The 27,945-nt window shown below is 33.5% G+C and overlaps 1 protein-coding gene across 3 annotated transcripts in view; it reads left to right on the top strand.

The window, feature by feature from the left end:
- The window catches only part of LOC105318672 (equilibrative nucleobase transporter 1), a 52,650-nt gene that overhangs the window by 17,784 nt on the left and 6,921 nt on the right, over positions 1–27,945 (top strand). The window contains exons 1-6 of one of the 3 annotated variants that reach the window (XM_066079033.1): positions 4,358–4,376; positions 15,750–16,197; positions 24,882–24,928; positions 25,979–26,148; positions 26,845–27,025; positions 27,356–27,517. In XM_066079033.1, the coding sequence (XP_065935105.1) occupies positions 15,770–16,197; positions 24,882–24,928; positions 25,979–26,148; positions 26,845–27,025; positions 27,356–27,517 (988 nt within the window). In that variant the 5' untranslated portion in view covers positions 4,358–4,376; positions 15,750–15,769. Of the gene's footprint in view, positions 1–4,357; positions 4,377–11,236; positions 11,391–15,749; positions 16,198–24,881; positions 24,929–25,978; positions 26,149–26,844; positions 27,026–27,355; positions 27,518–27,945 lie in introns of those variants that run through there. The other 2 variants (XM_034482644.2, XM_034482643.2) reach the window with 2 other exon arrangements.

Raw genomic sequence — 27,945 nt, 5'->3', positions numbered from 1 at the left:
TTACCGGGTGGCAGTAAATACAAAATTAACAACATGACAACTTGTAAATTTTGTATTTATAAAATGCCACCCGGTAAATTCAAAATTCACAACATGACAATACCCTTTCGCCCAAAGACTTGGAAACGTTTTGAATTTTAGGACTATTTTCTATAATATCACAAAATGTGAAACCAAGAATTTGATCAACAACAACCCACCCCCCCCCCCCCTCCTAAACCCCAAGGTAGCTGAATCGCACGTAATAATTGAAATCTGAATGTTTTGAGACACCATTCCCCTTGAGAAGGTGAACCAGACAGTATAATTTCGTTTGTCGTCCATCATTTCAATGTTGTTTACAGTCTACGGTCTGAAAAAATTTCATTTTGACTTTTCATGACGTGTCAGAAGGTAAATAGGTTTGACAGATAGTATTAATAGTCTGTCCCAGGTTCCCGTTTCGATCGCTTTTTGTTGATTTTCTCTATAAAAACCACATACTTATCAGCAACGAACAGTTGAAATCGACAGAGTATACATGGGTGTTCTAGAAAATATTTTATCTAGATCTCCCTAAGTGGGGTTCGGCCAAAATATTGGATGGGGTCTGAAAACAGTTTTGTCACAATTGAGAAAAACAAAAAAAAATTTTTTTTTTGTAATTTATTATTTTGCTTCCAAAATGTTTTTGCATTACAATCTGTTAAATCATTCTTGATTCATGCATTCATTTGGTTTCAAACATTACTCATTCCTTAGAATGAGAGAATCCCATGTATATTATCTCAAAAAACAATCCCCTACACTGCTACGGCTTGGGGTAAAATGCTGACGATGGACCCTCCACTTTGGAGGGTCCATAGTGGAGGGGGTGGAGCTTGGTGTGTCAGTCTTAATTCAGAGTCCGTTTGATCTGTCATTCCAATTATGTTATCAGACACAGAATGTGACACATTGTTTCATTTATACGACTTTTAAACACAAGCACATAAAACTTTTCTCCCCTAATTGACGATGACGAATGGTGGCACTTTCATTTATAGGTGCTGGGTTTTTTAAAAGTACGTATTGTTCATTAGTTCTACACAAGATGTATATAGTAAAAATATTACATTATTGCTGAAATGGACAAAATTTTAAAAAATTTATAACAGCTTATGAATTTTATTCTACAAAAGTGCAAGTCTTGTAAAAATAATTAATTTATTTTATATTACATTTCATTTAAATGTCCCTATGTCCTGAAGATAATTGTGCTGAAATTTCTAAATGCACTATGACCTGGCGAGACATTTCAAACAACGGACATTGTCTCCGCATTGTTAATACATATTTTGCAACGAAGCTGACACTCTTAGTGACTTGGAATTCGGACTCAGATATTTCCGATAATCATACTGTTTGAGAATTTAACAAGATCATTGGGTGGTTTTCTTAATTTTTCAGTAAATAGTTGTCCACACCCATAGCATTTTTTTACTATTAATATATTAACATTTGTTACTCGGGTAAAAAGGATAAATCTCACCCAACGTTGAGGTGAGTTAACTGCCTGTTCACAGTCTCACTGGACTCTGAATAATTGTTACACAAACATAGAGTAATTTATGTATCCTGATAAAGTTCATTTGAAGTTGCTAAATTCATTAAATGTTAGGACCTCCCTCTCCTTTTTTTTTTAAAATTTCTAAATAAATAAACAACCCATATGTTTTAGCTATTAGGTGCATGATGAAATTGGAATGACAGATCAAACAGACTCTGAATTAAGATTGACACACCAAGCTCCACCCCCTCCACTATGGACCCTCCAACGTGGAGGGTCCATCGTCAGCATTTTACCCCAAGCCCACTGCTACAGGCTGAACGATGTCAAAACGTCATGAACGTAACTTATATAGTGATGACGATGTCTGAAAAATGTTCGAGGTGTTTCGTGAACTTCCGAAAATTATAGAAGATGTCAGACTTTCCCCAATCTCTATGAGAACCCGGGATAGGTAAGATGAACGAGGTAAACGATTTGGTTGATTGGACTCTTGTTTTAGAATTGACTCTATAACATTTTTTCTGAATTATTTCTTAGAGATCAGAATGTCAAAGGAGTTTAGCACTTCTTGTATCATCTACATCCCACTGAATGGGTTGATGACTTAAGTTGAAAACTAAATAGACAACTACAACACTGCAGCTAATTGGTTGACACGAAAATAAGAGCCCTGAAATCTCATACCGATACCTCTCGTAATTGGCAATCGGATTTCGCGAAAATTGAGTCACGGAATGTTACTGAAATGTTACTGAAAGACAGTTCACCTTTCGTTAACCTTTGCATACTCTCAGTTATAAAAATGTCTGCTATTTTAAATGTGTCTGACGTAATATTTAATTAGCGAGTGGTTTCGATTTTCAACGAAATAGCTTATTGTTATTGCTTTGTTTCTTCTCCCTATCATTATTATCATTAAAGTCACCTTTGTTTCTCTCTTCCTTTTATTATTATTTTTCTAACGCTTTTTTGTACAAGAGATTTTTTGAAAACGACTCGACCGTTGTGGCAACGCATTTTGAAATTTTTTTTTCAAAGTGCGTTAAATTTTGGACGAACGTGCGTTAAGATGGTCCCAAATTTAACGCACTTAACGAAATTTTTTTTTCAAAGTGCGTAATTTTTCAAAGTGCGTTGTAACAGACCGATTTTCTTGAAACTTTCAGATCTTTTAGGTATTGATAAAATCCTTTATAATTATTTTTTTCATTTTGATGACGTTTTAGCGATTTTGGAGAGTCGATTTATATTTGAATCTTCTTCTACACGCTAAAAGATGTTGAGTTAGAATTTTCTCATTTGTTACGTAATAAGGGGTTTTATGAGACTTGAAATCCCAAATTTTGATCATTAATATCTCAAAATGGAGAAATAGTTTGAAAAACAATATAGAAAAGATGCTTATAGAATGATGAATTCAACAATATGCAAGCATCAAAATTTCTTTAAATGCTACCGATAAGGAGATAAAGGGTCGGTCCCTAAAACGTTCTTTCCCAGATATCTCATGAACGGAAAAGAATTTCTAAACACTTGTTCAAAAAATGTGTTTAAAATAGAAATGGGATGTCTCCTCAAATAGGGACTAAGAGGGGTCAGCAGTTCTTCATTCAAAGCTCGATACTAATGAATTATTTTTTTATTATGGTATAAAAGCAAAGATGTTTGTCTTACAGTTATTGACCCGAGGATTAAAATAACTTTTATGGATAACTGATATGGTGGTGCTCGGTTTGACACAATACAACTCAAGACATTGATTAAGTAATAAGAATAGTCATTTATTAAATAATATAATAAATGACAAAGTACAAGATACAACATAAAGATGCCACAATGTAAACAACAAAAAACACAATACTGTTAATCAAAGAAACAATCCTGCATATATAAAGCATAGATAAATAACACTGTATTGTGGCTAGAATAAACAGAGAACATAAGACAATAAAACATGACAAATTAATATCTCATAAATGAGACATATTTTGAAAAGCGATATAGGAGAAAAGATGTTTAGAATGATGTATTCAACAAAATGCAACCATCAGAATTTCGTTAAATGGCCCCAATATGGAGAGGAAGGGTCGGCCCCTAAAACGTTCTTTCCCAGATACACGTTTCTGGAGAACGGACAAGAATTTATAAATACTTGTTGAACAAAATTTGCTTAAAATCAAAAGACCTTCCATTTGATATCACGATTAAGGGGCCAAGAGGGGTCAACATTATTTCTTTTATAGCTCGTTACTGAGGGATATTTTGTAATATTTTATGCAAGCAAAAATGTTTATAAACAGTTTTCTTTTACCCGCTCTTTAAAACTCTTTCTCATTCGTTACGTAATGAGAGGTTTTAAGGGACAGAAGTCCAAAAGTGTGATCATTAATATCTCAAACAGGAGAAATATTTTGAAAAGCAATATAGACAAGCATCAAGATTTTACTCCCATCTCCAGACTTTGTTTCTTTGACGAACATCAAAGACAGGGTCATTTCGCCTTCTAAAACTCGGACGGAAGACCTCCTCGTTTCTCGCAACGTGATCTTGTCTAGTTACAATTATTCCTGTTTATTTGATCCTTACATTCTTATTAACGCTTACTTAATTTACCGTTAACTTCTGGTATGCTTAGTCATGTTCTTTTGAAATAACAACGTACATATGTTCATTCTTATGAAAGGTGCAAATTCATTGTTTATTTTATCTATGAATTATATAACCGAGTAGTATATAAACTCTTGATTAATTAATAACACACAATATCTCTGAATGTTACGTAAGTTTGTCTCGCGCCACTAGTTGAAGATTTTCCCTTTTTTATTCGGATATCGATAATAGCAGGGTAAGTGACAAAGAATCGTATAGATTTGAGTTATTTTTTATGTTTTACTTTTTATGGGTTTTTGGTTTGTTGGTTCCAATTAACAAACTGCTATAAGCATGTCATGCAAAAGATTGGGACTAGCTTTGAATTTGAACTAATACATTTGTAATTCAAAAAGGTAGCTAAGCCGTTAAAAGCCGTTAGTCCCGTCTTTAATTTGCTCAAGAATTTGGACGAAATTAAAACGGAACGAAAATTTACCTCTTGCGCAGAATACGTGTATTGTCTCGTAAGATCAGTGCATTCACGTCATTTGATTGTCGACAAGGTAAATATGCGCCAAGCTAAATCTTCGCCTACCTACACAAAATGCTACATGTACTCGGGATTAACCTTCAGTCACAATGTTTATTGCGTGTTCGACCGATTTAATTGTGATTAGTCAATACTGCAGTGGTATCTTTTGATGTGCCAAGTAGTTTTCATTTCATTTTCAATATTGCTATTCACTTTCAATGGCTTCAGTTATATCGTGGCGTCACGATGTACGTACATGTAGGAAGACATATCTGTTCATCAACCGCCAATCAAACTAAAATTACAAGCGAGAATATCTAGTATCTGCTTTGATAAATCTTTTTTCTTTTTTCTTTTTTGCTCACAAAGCTTTTTTTTCTTATAATATTAATATTTTTATCGTTTAAAAGATCCTTTATTTACATTTTCAAGTCAAAAATTTATTGTAAATTATATGATTTTATTTATCGAAGATTACAGAAATAACAATGCAGTGATTTTCTAATTCACTTCAGTATGTACCGGAATTTAGCAATTAAATATCAAGATGGATAAAAGGAAATGTTTTGTCACTCTAATTTATTGATTGTATCTAATGACCTCATCCATAAACTCGTATTTTTATAACCGAAGAAAATGTCGACCTTTAATCTGTTTATTTGTCTTCATTCATACCTCAAACAAACATAACACGACTTAGTAGCACCCGCTAGTAGTCATGTATACCGGTGGTCTTTAAAATCGATAGAAACAAGTATTTATCTCGAATTAATCAAAGAAAGATACCACATTAACTACTATTGTATGGTGATAATTGCCACTCTTGTAAGAAAATAAATAAATATGAAAAAAGAAAAAAGCGTAGGCTTTTTCTTCAGGTTTCACAAAACATAAAACTAGAAGTTCACGCAGTAAGATGAGTAAGTGACCTGTTCAAGAGAATATCATATAAAATCTACACGAACTAGAATGATTGAAAAAGTATTCTAGTATAAGATTTGAGAAGAAAATGTGGCTGGTAAATAAAATGATTGGATTTTTGTTATCATTTTTCTAAAGCAGCAATCAAATTGAATTTACATGTAAGTCTAACAATTTTTTTAATGTAGTGATTTAAAATTTTAACTTAACCAATAGCTTTTCTTTTTGTCCAGTATCTAATACTGGAGTATGAAACATGCTTCTTTATATTTGGGTGTCAGATTATCGAGAAGAGGCATGTTAAGTAAAACACATTGCGAAAACAATAAAAAAGAACAATGAAGAACACCCCCCCCCTAAAAAAAAACAAAAACAAAAACGCAAACAAACAAAAACAAATTAAACACAACCAAAACAAACAAACAACAACGTTGGGCAGTGGCGAATTCAGAGGGGGGCGCACCCAGCGCGCACCCCCTCTAAAATTGTCAAAATAAAGTTGAATTATACTCCTTTTGATCATAGAAAGTGTACAACTTCCGAGTCTATTAATTATGAACTTTTTGGAAACTCATGGGATTTCTCTACATTAAATTGATTTCACCGGTGTAGTATAAAATAAAAATACCCGTGTGTAACGTACATAGAAAACCCATTTTAATTACCCTCTCTTTGGGTTCAAATGTCATTCGACTTTAAGTAATTGGTTATGAGTATGTAAAACGACTCTTCCATGTTTATTATACAATACAAGCTGGCATTATTTTCCTTTTTTAACTTCATAAATATTGTCCAATTGAACATGATTTTTTTTTAAACTGATTAATTTACATCCATTCGTAAGAAAAAAGTAAACAGAAATATGTCTTATATTTACAAGCGTTTAACCATCGGGCTGCCCAGACCCCTTGGCTAAAACTGGCACCCTCTATAACTACATTAAATTCACTATCTCCATCTGTTTAAGATTCAGGTGTGATTTTTTTTTCCCCGAAATATTTTAACTGGTAGTGTAAAAGTTGGAACTGGTAACGTGTTTTGAAGGTCATTGATCATTTGTAAAAGGCATAGATTTAAAAAAATAAATAAGCCATTTTGTAATTGAAAATAGAAAATTGGTTAAGCTGAAGGTCTTTTCGAGTAGATATGATCACGCCATCAGCCTATTCTTAGTCTGATGAAGGTTTTACTTTGGGTTTATAATCAATGGTTATAGTCTCTTGGTTCAAGTAGGATTTAAGATCCAGACAACCTTGACAATCTTTATATTCAGCATCGAGTTTAATTTCGAAAAAAGGCTTTCATCATTTTATTTTTACACCCTAGGGATTTGTTGGGAGAATTCAAATCAGCGTTCAAGTTTATGTTTTTTATCTCTTCCTTCCATTCAAATCATGGAAAAATGTATTATAATGGCGGGTCAAAAAGTTTACATCACTGTAGTGTACGAACTACCGCTCCAAAGCGTGAATCGCCAAACGACTCTTCCTGAATGCTTCCTTTTGTTTCACTGATTAAGATTTTGTAATGTCGATTCCGTTTTGAACGGAAATCCCTTTCCATCGTAATGATCGCAATGTTAACAGATGGAATCGGCATGCAAAGAACACATTAGTATCCGTTGCGCTTCGAGTTTATCATCGCAAAGAAAATCAGAGAAAATTTAATATAAACAATATCATATAGAAGTTTTTGCATTAATTGGTAGTTATACGTATTGTTAAGGTTAGATACATTGACGAACCGATACTGCGTTTCCGTCGATAATTGTTGAATACTTTAAAGGGGCTTGAACACGATTTAGGATCAAAAAATTTATTTTATTTTTTTATGTATAAAATGATTAACTGGTGCATTTTAAATGATTGACCAAAATATTGAATGTTAAAGTCAAGTTACAAGCGAGATACAGAGGTAAGAATTGGTTGAAAGCACGAGTCTTATAGTTGTTTACAAAAAAATGTAAGGTAGAGAATTACCATTTCTTAGACAAAATGACATGCAAAAAACAATTCAAACCAATTCAATATCTTCATAAATACTTTTATCAACAAAAGAAAGATACATTTGATTGAAACTTACACCAATACAACACATATGTAAAAAAAAAAAATGACGATATTCGAGCTTTGTTTACAAAACAAAGAATGATGAACTCTGTATCTTGCTTATAACTTGATATTTGACTTTCAAATTTTGACATAGCATTATAAACTTCTTTATTTATCAGTATAAACATTGAAAATGGAAAAATAAAATTTGAAAATTTTGTGTCAAATCGTGTCCAAGTCCCGTTAAGTGGATTTTGTTGAGATGATTCATGATATAATTTGTTCATTAAAGTGCAATTTCTGATAACGTGTTGTACTGATGATATCATTGGTCATCGGTCTGCGTATCCTTAGTATGGTTATTTTTTTTTTTTATATAATCCTTAATAATTGGTTCCCACAAATAGAGTATACAGGTATATACATTGTACCATGCAATAACATTTGTCCTGTAATGTTTATGAAATCCATATAACATTGACGGAACAGCAGAAAACGTGTTAATGAGTGCTTTGGACACTAAACTAACAGCACTTTAATAGAGACAAATTCATTGCTATAAGACCAAATTTATTGCTTCAGAAGAAATAGAGCATCAACTGCATGCTATAAACCCCTTTCTTTTCTTGATAAAGGGATACGTAAGTCGCTATATCTAAGATGACCCCTTTTATTTTCTTTAGTCAGCGATTAACACACCTTACTGACTTCAGATAGGTTCCATCAACTATCAAGGATAGACGCTACCTGAAAATCCACTAATAATTACGTAATGAATGATAATCAAGTATCAGCTTAATTTTTTACAACAGTTGATTTCCTGAACGTTTCATATAAAGCGAAATAATTCACTTTAAAAAAGATATATTTTTGTACAGTCAACTCCAAGTGTTGTGATCCGTGATGAACTTGGTTCATTGTAGTACACTTCCCATACTGTAAAATTTGAATTGATAAGTCAATTCAGTCTAACATGTGCCATATGAGAAAGTGATGACGTCACCAAATTAGTTTTTAACCGGGTTTTCCAACGGAAAAATCCGGTTATTAAAATGGTGAAAATGGCGGGCGGGCGGGCGGCTGCCAAAAGGGTACCCTCATTGTACGAGAACTCCTCCTACAGTTTTCAAGATAGGAAGTTGTTCTTTTGCAGATCAATTATACCTACATGTATATTAGAGGTGTGCATATTGGTATGATTTTGATTTCTGATAATTTATGAAAAAAATACCAGCCTTTGAACTAAGTCATTTTTTTGGCAAAATAATGCATATAGGGTACCCTCATTGTACGGATAACTCCTCCTACAGTTTTCAAGATAGGAAGTTTTTCCTCTGCAGATCAATTGTACATATATTGGAGGTGTGCATATTGCTAGGATTTTGATTTCTGATAATTTATGAAAAATATACCATCTTTTGAACTTAGTCATTTTTTTGGCATTATATTGCATATAGGGTACTCCATTTCACATGATACGGTAGGTAGTGTTTATCAATTCTGGGTTGACATGGATTATGGATACAGTTCACATAAAAGAAAACCCGGTTTGCTGCCACATTGACAGCTTTTCACTTGTTCGGAAACTAAAACAATCCTAGTCAAACCATTTCAGATGAAATAAACATTTACATGTAGCAAAAATATTATTGAATGTACTTTGTAAATTGCATGAAAAAAATCTAAATGTTTATTTCAAAGGAAATGTTTAGAATACAATAAAAGTCGATTTGATTATGAAAATAAATACAAATAACTTCGTGAAACAACTCCTTAATTTCTCATGCTATAACCAGCATCTACAAATAGAACCGAAAGCGAAATGTGTACCGATTGCGTAGTTTTCGCTCAAAAGCCAGACAAATATTGTTGATTTCAAAGAGCAATGACTAAGTGGCCAGCAATGAAATAGACAGGCCTACGTCACATTGCTGTTTGACACAACTACTCAAAGTCCAACCTCTTGTTAAAATTGTTTTATTAACCGGGTTTTCCAACGGAAAAATCCGGTTATTAAAATGGTAAAAATGGCGGGCGGGCGGGCGGCTGCCAAAAGGGTACCCTCATTGTACGGATAACTTCTCCTAAAGATTTCAAGATAGGAAGTTGTTGTTCTTTTGCAGACCAATTGTACTTATAATTATTAGAGGTTTGCATATTGCTAGGATTTTGATTTCTGATTATTTATGAAAAAAATACCAGCTTTTGAACTTAGTCATTTTTGGCAAAATATTGCATATAGGGTACTCCATTTCACTGGATACGGGTTGACATGGATTATGGATACAGTTCACATAAAAGAAAACCCGGTTTGCTGTCAAATTGACAGCTTTTCACTTGTTACGATTAACTACGTGAAGCAAGTCTTCAAAGAGGCATGGTCACCATTTTGGTCAGCATTAATTTCTTAGTTTTTTTTTGTTAACTTTACAATCCCTCAGTAAGACATTTCATGATAACCACAAGAGAGTCAATCATGTATCTATAGGCATGTATAAACCGAGATAACAGAGCTCAGAATTCTTTGATATGTAAACAAATCTCAGGTCATGTTTTTGTTTACATTTTGAATCTTGAATAGAAAATTACACGTTAAGACCCAAATAAATGTGATACACGCTAGAAACTGTTTATTTATTCAAAACAAATTAGCAGAGAGAAGAAAAATTAGCTTAAAGGGACTTGGACATGATTTGAGATCAAAAATTTTACTTATATTTTTTATGTATAAAATGGTTTACTGGTGCATTTTAGATGATTGACCAAAATATTGAATGTGAAAGTTAACTTACAAGCGAGAAACAGATGTAAGAGTTGATTGTTATGTAAACAAAGCTTGAGTCTTATAGTTGTTCACGAAAAATGTAATGCTGAGAATTACCATTTCTTAGACAAAATGACATGTAAAAAACAATTTAAACTAATTCAATATCTTCATAAATACTTTTATCAACAAAAGGAAGATACATTTAATTGAAACTTACACCAATATAACACATATGTAAAAAATGACAATATTTGAGCTTTGTTTACAAAATTAGGAACTCTGTATCTTGCTTATAACTTGATATTTGACTTTATAATTTTGACATACCATTATAAACATCTATATTTATCATTATAAACATTGAAAATGGAAAAATAAAATTTGAAAATTTTAAGTCAAATCGTGTCAAAGTCCCTTTAAAAAAGAACTTTTACAGGTATATTTGATTAATGTAAACAAAACATTGTTTAAATAACAAAGAATTTTGATCTGTGTCTTGCTTATAACTCCAAAACTCGCTCTCAAATTTTGATTGATCATTAGAAATGCATTACTAAAGAATTGTAAACAATAAAAATAGAGAAATAAAATTTGACTAAAATCATGGCCATGTCCCTTTAATTTTTCAAAGCTGTAATCTTTCATATTTTATTTGAACTTTTTCCTTGAAATTCGTGTTTCAGGGGATTACTTTAAAGCTACCAAATGGAAATTTTCATATTTCAGCTCTCTGGAAAGCCCATTATTGCATCAGAAGATTGGTTAAATAATAACTGTGCTCTCCGTGGCTTCGTTAGATATGTGTAATGATAGAAGTTTTGATGTTCCGAGCACCAACTTGTAATGCGGTTAATGTTCTTAACATTTCTGTATTATTGGAAACTCCGTTAAAACCCTTTTACTTGCTGTGAAAAGCGTCGGAAAAAAACACCCGATTTCGTCTGTTCTGTATTGGACTCTCGGAGTGAGCGCCCCGGGTTTCTCAGTCCTTCTCTGGTAGGAGCTTTGTTATTTCTTGTTAATATCAGTCTATATCAGGACAGATCGGACTCTTGTTACGTATAATTGATCATTTGTTAAGGAAAGTATTGATTTGTCTGAAGTTAACATCGATATATAAAGACAAAATAGCTTTTTGATTTCAGCAAAAAAAAAGGTGTTTTTTTTATATGTTATGTCCAGCTTTTATTTCGATTCACTTCGTCTGAAATGTTGGAAAGGTATATCGTAAATGACTAATTCTGATATTAGTGTCCTAATAATAAAAAGTGGGAGGACAGTTTATGTATGTTCAAAAGTTGCATAAAAAACAATGAAATTTAAGGTGTGGAAAATCATATTCATAGCCCACGTCAAATGACTTTGAAAAGGGGAATTGTAGCCTTTGAAGTTGGCCTGGGTTTTTTTCTTTGCGCACCTTGCTTCATTACAAAAATATTTCGTTTCTGTGCAAAACAAAAACAGACGATTGAAACAGCTATTCATGCGTGCCTTGATTTTCCGCCTAGTCCCCAGGGTTCAGAACGAAATACAGAAAGTACACTGTACCTTACATGATCATAGTCCACATAACATATCAAAGCTGCACCACTTCAATAGATCAATGAAGTTCAAAACTAGTGAGACGAAGTTATCTAAGATAATTACGTTGTTTGCTTTTGGTCATCATGTCAGTTTGCATTAAGGGGGTATGGGATACCTCCATATTATGACGTACTTTCTTTCAAAATAAACTGCAAAATTAATTGTAATGCACTACTTCTTTAGCTCACCGAGCTGAAAGCTCAAGTGAGCTATTCTGATCACATTTTGTCTGTCGTCCGTCTGTCTGTAAACTTTTCACATTTTCAACATCTTCTCAAGAACCACTGGGCCAATTTTAACCAAACTTGGCACAAAGCATCCTTAGCCTAAGGGGATTCAAAGTTGTGAAAAATAAGGACCACGCCCTTTTGCAAAGGGAGATAAATAGGAATTTATGAAAATTTTCGAGAAATTTTCAAAAATCTTCTTCTCATGAACCATAAAACCAGGAAAGCTGAAACTTATGTGAAAGCATCCTCAGGTAGTGTAAATTCAAATTTGTGAAAATCATGACCCCCGAGGGTAGGGTGGGGCCACAATGGTGGGTCGAAGTTTAACATAGGAATATATAGAGTAAATCTTTAAAAATCTTCTTCTCAGAACTAATCAGCCAGGAAAGCTGAAACTTGTGTGGAAGCATCCTCAGGTAGTGTAGATACAATGTTGTGAAAATCATGACCCCCGGGGGTAGGATGGGGCCACAATGGGGGTTGAAGTTTAACATAGGAATATATAGAGTTAATCTTTAAAAATCTTCTTCTCAGAAACTAATCAGCCAGATGATTCTTTAAAATTGTTAGGACTTTGGCCCCAGGACAATTCTTTGGCTTTACAAGAAGGTTCAGAGTTTGATGTAGGTTTATATCCCATATATAAACTATTGTTAAGGATCTTTTTGAGAACTGCAATACTCAACATATGATATGAATATAAAATCACCCTGTTAGAAAAGGGACTAATGATTATAAACATAAGAATATCCAGGGGAAAAATGGATTTTATTTATACAGGATCTACATGTATTATTGTACATTGTCCAGATAGTTTGTATTAATTATGACTCCATTAAGCTGATTTTATTATACCTATTGTTCCTCAGGTGAGCGATGTGGCCTATGGGCCTCTTGTTCTGTCTTAACAGCGTAGTGCAGTAAGATAAAGGCTTAAGCGTCAGCTACTGATCTGCAAGTCACGAGTTTGAAACCACTCGGGGGTATTGTATTTAAGGAATAAAGAATCATTCTTTAAGTATTATGAGGTAATCATTTTGGTCGGGGTGTGATCAAATCCAATAAAGTCCGAATTTGATCACGTCCCGACCGAAATTATCTCCTCATAATATTCAAAGAATGATTCTTTATTATTTAATATATAATTTTCAGCAATTGTACGATTAAATATTTTAATGTAAATAATCAAACCCCGCTTGCGGTCCAATTATTTGAATTTATTGGATTGTATAGTACAACATCAATACGTAGTGTTATCACAGGCAAAGACACTGAAGAATGTAAATATATCGGAAAAATGCCTATATTAATGTCACCTGCAATTTGCTCAAATAAGTATCATCTTCATCAACTTAACATTGCACTGTCAGTTGTGACGGATGGTTGCTTTCCTTGTATACATGCTCATTTGATCCTTTCGTTGACTTTCTTTTATTATTCTTTATTGGTTGAATAATTGATCGATGATTGACGCTATAGATTAGTAGGAAGCTACTAATCAAACGTACTTTTGATCCATGTGCGACTGTATCTTATAGCGACAGTATCCAAGTTACGATATGATTGAACTTGTCAACTCGAAAGCGAGCAAGGACTAATCCCCGTTGTCGTTTTACGGCTGCAGAGCACGTGAAAGATCAAACTGGTTTTAGATCAATGTATTTCGGAGTCTGTTTTCTTTTGCATTATGTCATAAAGGCTAAACAAGAACCTTGAAACCAGGATTCACTCAAATCAAGAGTACCCTTGAGATGACAGGACAAAAATCCCGATTCTTGTATCTCGTCCTTTCGCCATTTGCCGAGCGGAAGGAAATGTAATAACTCTCAGGGGGAGATACCTATTCCATATCGCGTGCGACGTTTTTTTTTTATACTATTTAGATAATGAGTTAAATGTACCTTGACGGATGCTGAAAGGTTAGCTAGAGCGCATTGCAATATTGCTGACTATTAACTTAAGCTCACGTAATGCAAATTTTTAACTGTCAAGAATTGAATGCAGTGAACTTTGAATAACAATTGTAGATAAGAAACGGGTTTACCTAGCATTTTACTACAGGTTAATTTTCTTTATTTTTTCACTAAATAGGTTTTATCAAACAAGAAAAGAAAGTATTCCATCATTGTGAAATTATTGGTCGAATGTAACTGCGAGTAAAAAAAATGCTGTTGCATCATCTTTAGAACAGCTGTACAAAGGAGGTCTATCGATAGTTTAATCGACGAGGTCTACAACTCTATATACAGGGCAATATTCCTTTGCCCTTGTTGTCAGAGGGCGAATTTAGGACTGGGCAATTTCCTTCAATACATATATATCTCTCTATATACATTCTACTGTGTTTTTCCATTAAATTTTGTAATCTAACGCGCGTTATTCAATTTGTCTGCTCACTTGACGGCAGTTATTGACACCACGACGTCAAAAATAAATCATTCAATGCTATATTAAACACAATTGTGTCGAGGCGAATTCAAGATTGGATGAAATTGTTTGTAAGTGTAGAAATAAGGGCGAAAATTACACGGTGCGAAAATAACCCTGTGAAAATTCGCGTTATCGTGAAACTCCGCCATTCATATGAACCGTGTAAAGAGGTACCTCTAAGGATATCTAAAAAAAACCCAAAAAACAAACAAACGCGTTTTGTTCAATCACACGATAGCTAATATGACCAGAAATACAGTGTATTCAGGAACCAACTTGTGGTTCAAACAAGTGGTACATAATCACTAGTGCTTGTTAGAATAATATCTTTTGAGAGAGTTCAAAAGATCTGCATGAACATGTATAGAATACACAGTCCTTTGTAGACGTTTCCTTTGAACAATATTCTATTTATAGAATCCCTTTCTTTTATGATTTTTACCAAAAATCCTTTGATTGTTACAGTATTTGTTTTAGAGTAAGAGATACTTTTCCAGATATATACATGTATTCGTTATATCTTCATGTCATCCTTTTTATCAGACTCTATCAAATGATTTTAAAAGGTTTTCGATTATAAAAAGGTTGTTTCCATTTCACTTTTGCTTCAATGTGTTTCAGCGGTTCACCTCCCATGAGAAACAATTTCACTGTCTATAAATCTCGGTTTTTTTTCATATTTTACCGGAATAATTGTAAATTTTTAATGCTTCGGGGTATTTTTGATGAAAAAAATGTTTTTAAATTATTAATGAGAAATGTATTTGTAATTAACGTGAATTTTATTTATTCTGACCGTATATTTGAATGTTGTATATTTTCATAATTATTATTAATACATGAAATCTGTTTGCAGTATAGAGCGATATTTACAAAAAAAAATTCAAAAGCTAAACGGAAAAACACACATTAATTAACTTCATATTTCCTTTATTAACCTAGATCTATTAAAAAAAAATCGGCTCTGATAGGTTCCCCTAAATTTTATCCGATTAAACCCCTGTCATGGATACGTCAGTGATTCTAACTTATCCTACCTCGGTAACTTTAACATAGTCAATCAATACTTGTACAATCATATAAACATTTTTCCGCTGGTTCGACTTTTCAGAATACGGCGCGGACGTCGCAATGGGCCCATGCTGCTGCAGTAAGCGCCACGTGACCTTTGTGTGGGCCACCCTCGAGTGCCTGTTCTTCACGGGGGTGATTTTCGGATGGGTGTGGCTGACCGTCACTCTCCGGCGAGATGCCTACTTCCTGGATCTCTGCAATGTCAGCCTGTCCGAAGATATCTCGAGAGATCTAACGAAAAATGAAGTTTTGAAAGACAGTCTGAGAAAGGACCGGCCCAAATGTAGAACTACTACCACCACTGTGGCCCCGGGGGAAGTGGAGTACCGCCTGCCGTTCAATGGCACTCAGTATTTCTGTGACGAGCAGGAAGATCGTCTAGACCTCATGTATGTTGTAATTATAATTGTGCGGAACTTTCTGATTCTACCTGTGGGGATTTTCTTGGACAAGTATGGTACAACCAGGACCCGACTCCTTACTGTGTATGTATATTTACTGATTTTATATGGTGCTTTTTTTTATAAAGATAAGGTTTGTTGATACTATTATTTTTTTTTAATAAAAGCTAAGTTAATTTTTTTTTAAAGATGTACGTATACATGTAGTAGTTTGATGAAGATTTCGTCAAAAGCATAGTGTATAGTGTTTGCGTATTTTCGCCAGAACAAAAATGATTATTTTTACAATATAATGCTTTCTTTGATGACCCATATGCCGGTTGTGAAGGTAGTGATCGGGTTATGTATCTTCTCTGCAATTATGTTTACATCTTTCATTTAACAAAAAAAAATGAATTGATCGTAAAAAAGAAGTAAAAAGGAAACTAAATTATTGTTAATGTACAATCAGTGCGTTGGATAAAAGAAATAGCAAAATCGTCTTATATGGAAATTTGAGCCTGACGACATCCTGATTATTTAGTACTGTACAGTCTTTGATTTTTCTTGGGTTGCTGAAAGTTTCGGCCTATCGAAAAACTGGTTAGAACTGGATCATGTAGATTTCAGTCCTGTCAGTTTCAACAGAGCTGTGAGTTACAATCAGTTTCTGTAAGAAGTAAAGGGAATCACACTAAGTGGATGTAAATATAAACCGTTAATTATTACTTAAAAGCACAGCGGTATACGCGATCATCTAGTTTTCAGATATCTGATATTTATCTGACAAATGTAGTTTCACGATTGTGAAACGATGATTAACAACTCTTAACTATAGTTAACGAATATGGATGATAGTTTACAGATGAGAATTTATATTTATCAGCATAATCTATGGTTAACGTTTACTAGTATTTACAGTCGTAAAACTTAGATTAGCATTCGTAAACTATGGTTTACAACCGTTAACGGTTCGTAAACTATAGTTTGAGGTTCGTAAACAATAGTTTGCGGTTCGTAAACCATAGTTAACAGTCGATAAACCTAGTTTACCAACTGAGAAACTATTTTTAGCTCATTTTTGTGAATTTGACGTGACATATCAAACGTCATTTAATATTATGAAAAAATCCTAAGATTTCTCTTTTGATTCAACCCCTCTAGCTTGTCAAGTTTCAATACACAACTTAAAAATAAAAGTATACGGTGATTAATTTTTGCATTGCAACAGACTTGAAAAAACCCGGATTATAAAGTTGAAAATTGTGAGAGATACCGGTATTCCGAGTGACTTCCGAATGGAGAAAAGATGACAACATTTTCCATTATAAATCTTCATCAGAAATCTGTTTTCGTTCCTGTGATTTTTTCGAAGTGAAAAAATGAAGATATCTTGGATATTTTCCCTTTCATCGATTTCAATCGCACTTCTTTCACAAGTATATATATATATATATATATATATATATATATATATATATATATATATATATATATATATATATATATATATATATATAAAACAAAAATTGTCCAAATGTGCTGGATAAATATCTTGGGACAGACTATATGTTCTAAGTAATTATCATTCCTCTGATACATTTTATTCTGTCTTGTGATTTCATAAAAACAAATGTATTAGTGGAAACACTAATTAAATTAAAGACCTCTTGCGTTTTATCAGGAAATGAATACCCATAATTTTTTCTTAATTGATAGCTGCAATTTCTTCTGTTCGTTGTATATATGAAAGGAAACTTGATATATGAAAGCCTTTGTTTTTTTTACTGAAAATCCCTCCTGTGATGGGTGAAGCAACTGCGCTTAACGATTAGACATATATTTCTCCTTGCAAAAACCTTCATTACAAACAAATGATAGGGATAAAGAAAAAATTATCAAAATTTCAAAGTATTATTATAGCTATGTGGAAGAGAGAGAGAGAGAGAGAGAGAGAGAGAGAGAGAGAGAGAGAGAGAGAGAGATATGATTGATTGGTACAACTTTTGAAATACAATAGCGAGTATCATTCATTTTTCTGTTGTCGTTCGTCTAATTCCCATGGCGAACAAATTCCTATCGGTCGTGAATGTTCCATCATCTTCTTTGACATTGTTTAATGGTCTTTTGTAATTTAGACCTATTTCTTGTTACACAATAATCTCTCTCTCTCTCTCTCTCTCTCTCGTACTTTGTAGATGTAAATAAATCATTAAGAAATGTTAAGCTGTTGGAACAGAGGCACTTCAAATATTGTTTTTAAGGGCTATTATTTGATGAATTAAGGTATTCACTTTAATATTCTCTGAAAAATTCAAATTTACATACAAGACAAGTTTGATCTGCGTCCTATGCTGAATGTGACACCATTAAATTGCTCGATAAAGATTACCAAAATTACGCAACTTTCTGCAAATAAAAAAATCCTAAATCCTTATTCTGTTAACATCTTTAGACCAGTACTTCTAGAAAAAAAAATACGCAGTCTTCACGAAAGATAGGAAGTTTGAATAAATCGAAGTTTCACACATGCTTGAAAATCAAGCCCGGGACGTTTCATCTTTCTGTATACCCTAAACAACACAAATAAAAAATTAAATGAAAGATTTCTTACAAAAGTAGGGAGAGTAATTTTGGAATAGCTTTGCAATAGCAATCTTTTTTTGCGAAAATGTAAACACTGATGAACGTCATTCAACAGTTGTTTTTTTTTCACCCCCCCCCCCCCACCCCGCTATTGGGTGTGTTTAAAAGAATTTTCGGGCTTGTTACAGCTCAGTAATAAAATAATTTTTGTTCTTCTCCGTTTTGCGGTCGGTCATCTGAGTTTATTAAAAAATCAACCAAAACAACACAATACATTAGCAATAAATGGAAGATTTGTCATACTCTGCAGCTACTGTTTCAAGTGTACGACAAATACTAGTTTCTCATGCGCGGGTCCAGAAAATTTTTCCGGTGGGGGGTGCGGTTACTAGTATTTGAGTTTGCCAGGAGGGGTTTTGAGGCAAATTTTTGGTAATTCTCAAATGTAAATTTAAAGAAATTTCAATTTTGCAGGGGGGGGGGGGTCCAGACCCCCTGACCCCCCCCCCTCTAAAGGGAAGACGGAAGTTTACACTTTTATGTAAATTAGAATTTCTGAGTTGTATATCTGTTTTATCCATAATTTTCACTTGTATGTTGATCGAGTTCAAAACCGACGCCTTTTGAAGATGACACAATAATGTAAACATTCGTCTTTTCTTTAGCAATTTAACGCATAACTGAAGCAGCGGTACTAATTCAGGGATAATTTATATTAATAATGACAGATGCTCTGTTTTTGGTTGAATCAGCTGTAAGCTTAGATGATGAAGGGCCGATCGGAAGATGGAGAGGATCGCAAAATAATTTTACAAATGAGTTTCAAGTGAAAACTTCAACTGATTTGATTGTCATAGATAATATTTCCCTATATCTTTATGCAAAACTTCTCCTCTAAAGGAGATTCATTTACTCTATATAGATATATTCACGACCATCCAGCCCGCTTAACTTTTAAAATTTTGAGAATGGAGAAAATAAGTTACTGATGGATTCAAAGAATGATAATAAAAATGACATACTATGAAGAAGCCTTCGTGTCTCAAAATTAAGAGGAAGGAATACATATAGTATTCAAAAGGACTTCGCGGATTGTAGAATTACTTTTGAAGGACATAATAGTAGAAATCCTTTCCATTTTGATTTTGCTGTAAGAGTATATGGCTCATTAATTTCAAAACAGCCCTAGAACTTCTAGAGCTTCCCAGAATACAAGGATACCGCCATCTAATATGAATGCTTCAAAGCATTTCTTTATCTTTGTTTCTGGCTGTGAGGTCAGTGAGAGTTATCTTAATGCCAACGACCAGTTTTATTGCAAGGAATTTATCCGACTGCAGATAGGAGGGTGAAAACGAAATCTATCGCGCCATTCGTTTATCGAAGTTAAGGATGCCTTGACTACATGTAATGTGTCAGTCACACCTTTACGGATATGCTGACGGACGTCTGACAAAGATCTCTTGAAAAAATTTAATGTCGCCCCCGCCGCTACTGGAGGTTCAGTGTATCGGAGCGTATAACACGGATGACAGCCGAGCAATTACCGGAAACATTGTGGACCTCATCAATTAGGAAAAGAATAATTTCCAGTTTAAACAAATCCACAATGCATTAGAAACAAACGTAAAAGTCAGTCCGGTTCATCCTCCTCATACCCTGCCCCGCCGTCGCCAACTTTCCTCAAGTCGATACTCAGGCTCAACTCTGAATTTTGACCTTAAATTAATGCGATTGGAGTTGAGAAGCGAGTTGAATGATTTGAATTTTGGTGACGTCGGGGCCAGAACTCATCCGCCGGTTACTCTGGTCCAACAGAGATCAGAAGGAAATGAAGCGCTACTGTACGCGTACACGTATAGCGAACTCAGTCCAGTAGTGTCTGTTACATGTTTTAAACATGCTTAAAAATTGTTTGTAAGGTAGAACGGGCCAACATCCGTTGAACGTCTGGTAATAAGCGATATCCGGTGATGTACGTAAGACTGAGACTTAAGAGACAAGCGTTTTAATGACTAAGAGCATTTCCAAGGCTGAAAACATTGGTAAATTCTTGGATAAAAGAACCCTCTTTGAACTGGTGTTTAATGGGTATAAACTGCTGGGGAAAGGACTTTCAATTATCTGCTTTCAAAATTAGATGTTATACATTATGACAATGTAGAAAAAATACTTATTTATATGGTAGTAGATTAAAAAATGCGAAACTTTCAGATTTTTTAAAAATTATCAACGTAGAAAAGAGGGAGATGTTAGAACATCAAATGTTCAACAATTAAAAAGGTAACTGGGTCACCTGCATTGGTAGATCGCCAACTCGAATTGTTTCGGTCATCTGATAAGCATTCTTCGCAGATTGATGCATTTCTCCAAAAACATTAAGATGATATGGAAAAGGTTAGATACCAGTAGAAGATTTGATTTATCATGAAAAATCAACCACTTCACCAGAACTGAATGTTTCCATGGACCCTTCTAGTAGAATGGGATTCTGATTTTATCTTTCCCACTGGTGCAATATGATATATATATATATTTTGGAATTGCATCTATTGTCGACATTAATAGGTTTACAAGTCACTTGGGAATATTTTAAGAGGTTGTTGTTACTGGAAAATAATTGCTCGCTTTTATCATTAATAAAAATAGATTGTGGATTAACATTCTATATCCTTTGCCTCTTAGGTACAAATAGAAAGTAAAGCTACGGCAATTGTATTCGTCGTTAATGTCACAAATGCCTGTGACCAATAAGGCCTTTAACTCCTGGGAATTCTAAATGACCCGAATGTTATACCATTGGTATTGTATTTTTACCCTAGTAATACCTCAACTAACTCAATGATTTTTTTAAGTACTCCAAATGATATTTCTTTGTTCATTTGTTGTACCCATTTCATTTCTATTTCAGTTCATTGAGAATTAAGTGTGGTTAACTTTGGTACCACAGAATTTTAATAAGCTGGTTTTCCAGAGGACAAATCTGGTTATTGAAATGGTGAAAATGGCAGGCTGGCGGGTGGGTGAGCGGCTGCCAAAAGAGTACCCCTATTGTACGAAAAACTCCTCCCACAGTTTTCAATATATCAATTGGACATAAATAAGAGATGTGCATATTACTTGAATTCTGACTTTTGATAAGTTATGAAAAAGATACCAGCTGTTGAACTTCGTCATTTTCTCGCAGAATATTGCATACAGGGTACACTATTTCTCTGGGTAGACAGTGTTTATCACACCAGGGTTGACAAATGGATTATGGATGCAATTCACATAAAAGAAAACCCAGTTTGCCATCACATTGACAGCTTTTTACTTGTTTTGGGTTATTTTGGGAAGCTCGTATAATAAAATTGTCTGCCGACAAAAAGTTGTTAAAGAAATTTTTCCGACTGCTGCAATGAAATGTTACTACAATTGTTAAGGTTATTTATTATTATTATTTTTTAATTATTTAATATATTTTGCTGTAACGTAAGTGAATAGCTTACGTGTTTCTTGGGGAACATTTGGGTGCGTTCGTGTTGGCTAAAGTTAATGTTCGTTTTCGCCTGAGTTCATTTGGATTAGATACTTAAGGTTTGTCATTCTTTATTCGAGATCAAACAGTGTGTGTTTGGGTTCATTTGGGTTAAATAGACAGACAGGTAACTAATGTGTTTGAAAAAAAAAAGATGATAGCAATGTTATACAAGGGTAATCGAGCAATGGTGGCATCAATATTTAATGTCAACTCATACCTTTGGCGTAATCGATCCGTAATTACCATAATGCTTTGGTAGACAAGAAATCTGCAAAGCCAAGGACGACCATTACTTATGTAGATCTGTGATATTTGATAACTATTACGTCACATTATGATAGTTTCAAATAAAGTCGAAAATACATCGTAAAATACAGCACCGGTATCATGTTATGAAACATTTTGTACAATAAAATTCGAAATGTATATCCGGAATAACTTCGCACTTACTGATTAACAACATTACAGCACATAGATTAAAAAAACAACAACCGTTCTTTTTGCAGCTATGCATGCATATTTCTCCAGATTAGACTATAGTTGACAAGACCGTACTGACTTTATGATCGAAATTAAGCTCGCAAAGGAAACAGCTTCTTTTGGACAAATTGTTTTTATCAAATTAGAAAATGAAATACTAGTATATAGGAAAACGATTCCACACAAGCCAATTAGAAGCAAAAATTGGTTGTGCCGGGTTCCGGGTTTCTGCAATAATCACCATTCCTATGAGAGGACTGATTTGTTTCGTCAGCTTTAAGGTATAACTCCAATAATCACACCAATCAACCGATTCAGATATCCTTGTTTCAACTCATACATGGCGGATATTTCTCCAGATTGGATTATGACACGTTCTCAAGACCCTGTCCAATTTAGCTCAGTCAGGCTTAAAGGACAACGATCTTTTTCATCAAAAACTTTTTTTTTGTAACTGCGTACAAGACATACTAGAGTAGCTTCATTTGAAAAAAAATTAGTTCAAATAATTGTTAAAATAATATTGAATTGAAATTCATTTATATGGACAACCTTACAGAATTGAGTCTTTAAAAGTACTTGATCGACGTGTATCCGAATCCAAATTATAACTTTTAAAGTGGTTGGCTTTTAAAAAACAAACAAATTAAAACACGTAGGCATACATGTATGATATTCTTAAAGGTTTGCTACCATGGAAAAACAAAATGCTTGCATGGTTCGTATTTGAACTACTTCAAAAAGGAAATTTGTTGAAAATTGAAAAACAAATTTTAATTGATTAAAAACAAAACAAAATTAAACCATTTGAAAAACGTAGAAAACATTTCAAATACGTACAAGTTCAGTAGATTTATTGGATTTACATGCGTTAGAATTTTTATGGGTTCTTGTTATTAATAATGAAATTGCTTTTCCCAATGACCTGTTAGCTTATTGGTTATGATACAGTGAAGTGTGAGTGCTCTGACATTCGTGTCTGTGTGGTTTCATCAATATTTCATTGAATACCAATTTTCGTGGATTTCGTTTTTAAGTTGATCCACGAAATTAAATGATCATTGAAATGAAATTTCTATTAACATTTTGTATTGATGGGGTCATTGGCCATGAATTTAATATCCTTGAAACTGTGATTTTCACTTTATCAACGAAAATTGATACCCTTGAATATTAATCAAACCACAGTATTGGAACTGTGTGTGTTAGTGGAATTAAAACAAGACTTTTGATGTCAAAAATTTCTATGCTCACAGAGTTGAAACTAGATGCCATAACAGTCTGTGGTTTTGGAAAAGACAAACTAGATTCATGGACACCTGTGCTTGGTGTAGAGATGGTCTAGATACCTAGGATACTGGAGATGGTGCACCTTGCAAGGGATTTTGCCTTAATCCTTGCAGTTGTTGTTGTGCGCACTGAGATCTCTCTGTGCCACTACGGCATATTTAGACATCACAGACTTTGATTTTCGCACATTACTCGTGAAATATAATGTTTAATTAGTATGTTTAAATACGACGTGCAGACATGAGTCTTTACATTAAATGGATGTTCGCGCATCTAATTCACATTACAAAATTCTGTACACATACAAATAAAAAAAAAATGTAATTAATATCGATACTAAAACCACGTATGTTTTAAAAAGGTAATTTGTTTTGATTAGGCGAAATGGACCATCTGTTGCCAATTTTACTGGTACTCTTCAAAGATACCGCAGACTTGACTTCTTACACGTTAGTTGATTTACCAAGAAAGGAAATTTAAGTATTTCCTAAATGTGAAAATAAACGTGAAAGATTCTAAAATAATTTTGCGATTGTTATCCCCCATCCCACCCACTCCCAGGAAAAAAACAACCAATCAAACAAGCTCAAATTCACATAGTTTATACAAATCATCATTTAGTGATGGTGAGAATATCCGAGACAAGTGGTAATGCTTTCTACAGTTGTACAATTTAATGTATGGTAATAAAACATGAAATATCAACGGATACAACCAATTTTGCTCTAGAAGTACATGTATGAGTTCGACAACCGGATAGATTTATTTTATTAAAAAAATAGACTTATAAGTAATTTGTCCTTACCTTTAATAAAAAATCAAAGAATACAACGGGAGTGTACTTTAACAAACTTGAGTATAAGTAATGTGATAATTATCTATCTATATCCAATTTCCTTCCTTTCTTCAGATTGACGTTCGTGATGGGGACTCTGATGATGACCTTCTCCAGCGCCGGTACGTTGACGGACATTTGTCGCGGCCTTTGTTCAGTTTTAGATTAATTTTCTTTATCCCTCGTTTGCAACTCTTTATGTCTCTTGATGCCCATTTCATGACAAACGCTACGGGTGATAAACAACTTGATAACAAGTTCTCCAAATTACATTATTGACAAATTGCTTTTCTAATACTTTTTTCCCCTTATTTCTTTTTTTTTCTTAGAGCCGATGTGTTTTAATGATTATTTTTATGTTCTCACTTTACGAGAAAACCAAAGTTAACAATTTCTCAAGGCTAAAAAAAATACAAGAAGCATTTATGATGAATGATATTGAAATTTATTTTTTTTTACAATGGAAGCGATTTTGAACACACCGAAACGTAGTAAAGTTAATGATGTTATTCAAAAAAAGCCTTTTAAAGGGTTTTCTGGCTAGTAAAGATGCCTGGATTTGAATTTCAACAAAACATTATTCCTCAATTTCTTTTATCTTCTTAGGAGTAAAAGACTTTATTATCAGAAATCTACATTGTTATTTATCTCCAAAAAGCAGTTTATTTATTTATACGTATACAACATAGAAGGATCTTAATATATAGATTAGAATATTTTATTCCATTGAATAAACTTTTCTTTTGTTTATCAAAACACATATTTTAAACAAAATATATCTTTGGCCCTTCAGTTCCATTGTGCCTTAAATGTATGTAAATGAAATAATTGTTCACTAGTATACTGCATATATAAAATCGGGAACTTTGAACTATATACGGAATGTTCATAAAAATAATCCTATTTTAAGCCATACACTGGTGTTGATTACGTGGAAGTTCGTGAAAAACCCTAATTTTTTGCCATATATCGAATATATTAAAATATTATAAAAAGTATTCGAAATGAACCGTTCTTTGTGGGAGGTAAAATACACGGGATGGTTATGAACATTTCTAAAAAATTTTCATGCATTGAAGTATTAAAAATAACTTGAAATGAACAGTTGTTAGTGGTACATGTAGGTATCAGCACATGTTCCCCGCTTTAAACTGGTCCTCACCTTTTTTCAGCATTTCCCTGGTTACTGATCCCCGCCCTCAGCCTCGTTTCGCTGGCCGGTTTGGTCCTCCTCATCACAAACCTGCAGGTCGCCAATTTGTTTGGGGAACATCGATACACTGTCATGGCAACCTTCATAGGCGCGTACCACGCATGCTCAGTCATCATGACATGCATGAAGGTAAAATATGTATCAATTTCTCTTGTCTTTACATGGAAAAGATCATTTGCCATTTTCATGTAAATAATGATTCTTTATACAGTATGTGAAAGTAATGAAACTCATAGTAAAGTCTGTATTGTCCTACATGTATTTATATAAATATTTCTTTTTGAAATTTTTAATTTTCGAATTCTTGAAAAATTGTTGAACGTCATACTAACATGTACTAAATAGACAAAATAGAACCGAAAATATTTTCTTACACTAAAAACAGCGGAAAGGGACATTAAATAAACCCAATATCTGAAATCATTAAGAGAATCTTGACCGTTTTGAATGCTAAAGCATGTTTTGATGTAAATTATGTACTTCTATAGGACATAGAAAACAACCATTACTTTTGATTAAGACCCATACACCCTCTCTTTCTCTCTTGACGTTTAATGGTTGCTAAAAATAATGCAGTTTATTGATAAACACGTAACGGGGGTCGTCTGTATTGATATTGACGTTAAGTTGTCACCATTAACCTTTTGGCGGTAACATTTGTCGTACAAATAATTATGCAAAGTTAAACGAGGACTTTTATTTTACTAGTCTTTTTGAAGCAAAACAAAATAAATGGAATTGGTTTAAGAGTCATATAAACAGAAATTCTGTGAGGGCATTTTAATTTTAAAATTTTATCTGTTTGACATACTTTATTCTCTGCAGGCTACAAATGACCTCGGCGTAGGAACCCAAACTTCTTTTATGTTTTTGACTATTGCTATTGTTCCAATATTGGTGTCCACGATAGCTTTTTTACCCAAGAGTCGGATACCCTGGCCACTTCCGGCGACGTATGGGAATAATCATGTATTAAACGGACATGGAAGAAGTAAAAATTCAAGGGGTAAGGATTCAGTCATTCTTGGAATTCCATGATCTTAATGTTAAAGATTGTGAACAAAATCTCATTCTTTAAGAGGGCTGGATGGCCGTGGCTATTTTAAGACCATATGAATCTCCTTAAATAAAAGAGCTTTCTATAGAACGATATAGGAAAACATTCAAATTTTTAAAATTCAAATATATGGATTTATTCTTTACTAGATAATTTTAGTTTATAGATTAATAAATAATTTTTGAAAATTTAAGGTAGATCTAATGGTTAATCTTGTAGACAAACTAGCCCCCTTAATATTAAAGCATGTGGAGTAATCGTCAAGATATTATTTTTCAGATTCCAGAAATAGAGAGGACTTTGCTGCCTTTAAAAACGTAGCGTGCTCTTCTTTGTTTGCGTGGTCCCTCGTCTGGTTTGGAATTCTGTATCTGGGGGAATGCTTTTACGACGAGAATTTCCGCCTGGTGTTCACAAGATTGGGAGTCGATAAAGAATACAGTAAATACAAGCATTTTGTTATTTTTCTTTTTTCTTTCAAGATATCGTTAATGTGGTTGTGTAATTAAAATCTCGTATCTATTTTTGCTTCACTGAAATCTGCAAGTAAACACATCAAAGGACAAAAGAGCATGCGCAAATCCAGCCTTGACATTTTGATGTCGGACAGATAGTACGTTTTAGTTTTTCCTCGGCGTATTTTTTGATTGGGTCTTTTATTTTATTTCTACTAAAAGCAGATCTAATTCGATTGATGTTCTTTGTTCTGCAGTGTGCTATGTTTAGTTCCTGCGGGCTTATTCAGTATTCCAGCTCATAATCTGATTAGTGGATTCAGTGATCTAACATTATTCTAATATTTCTAGATTTTTATGTATACTTGGTTTTGATATCTCTAGGAATAAGCACCCATTATTGAATTACTAGTG

Source organism: Magallana gigas, chromosome 3, assembly GCF_963853765.1.
Source record: "Magallana gigas chromosome 3, xbMagGiga1.1, whole genome shotgun sequence".
Classification (NCBI taxonomy): domain Eukaryota; kingdom Metazoa; phylum Mollusca; class Bivalvia; order Ostreida; family Ostreidae; genus Magallana; species Magallana gigas.
Note: the sequence above shows the minus strand (reverse complement) of the source record. Positions and strands in the feature narration are given on the sequence as shown.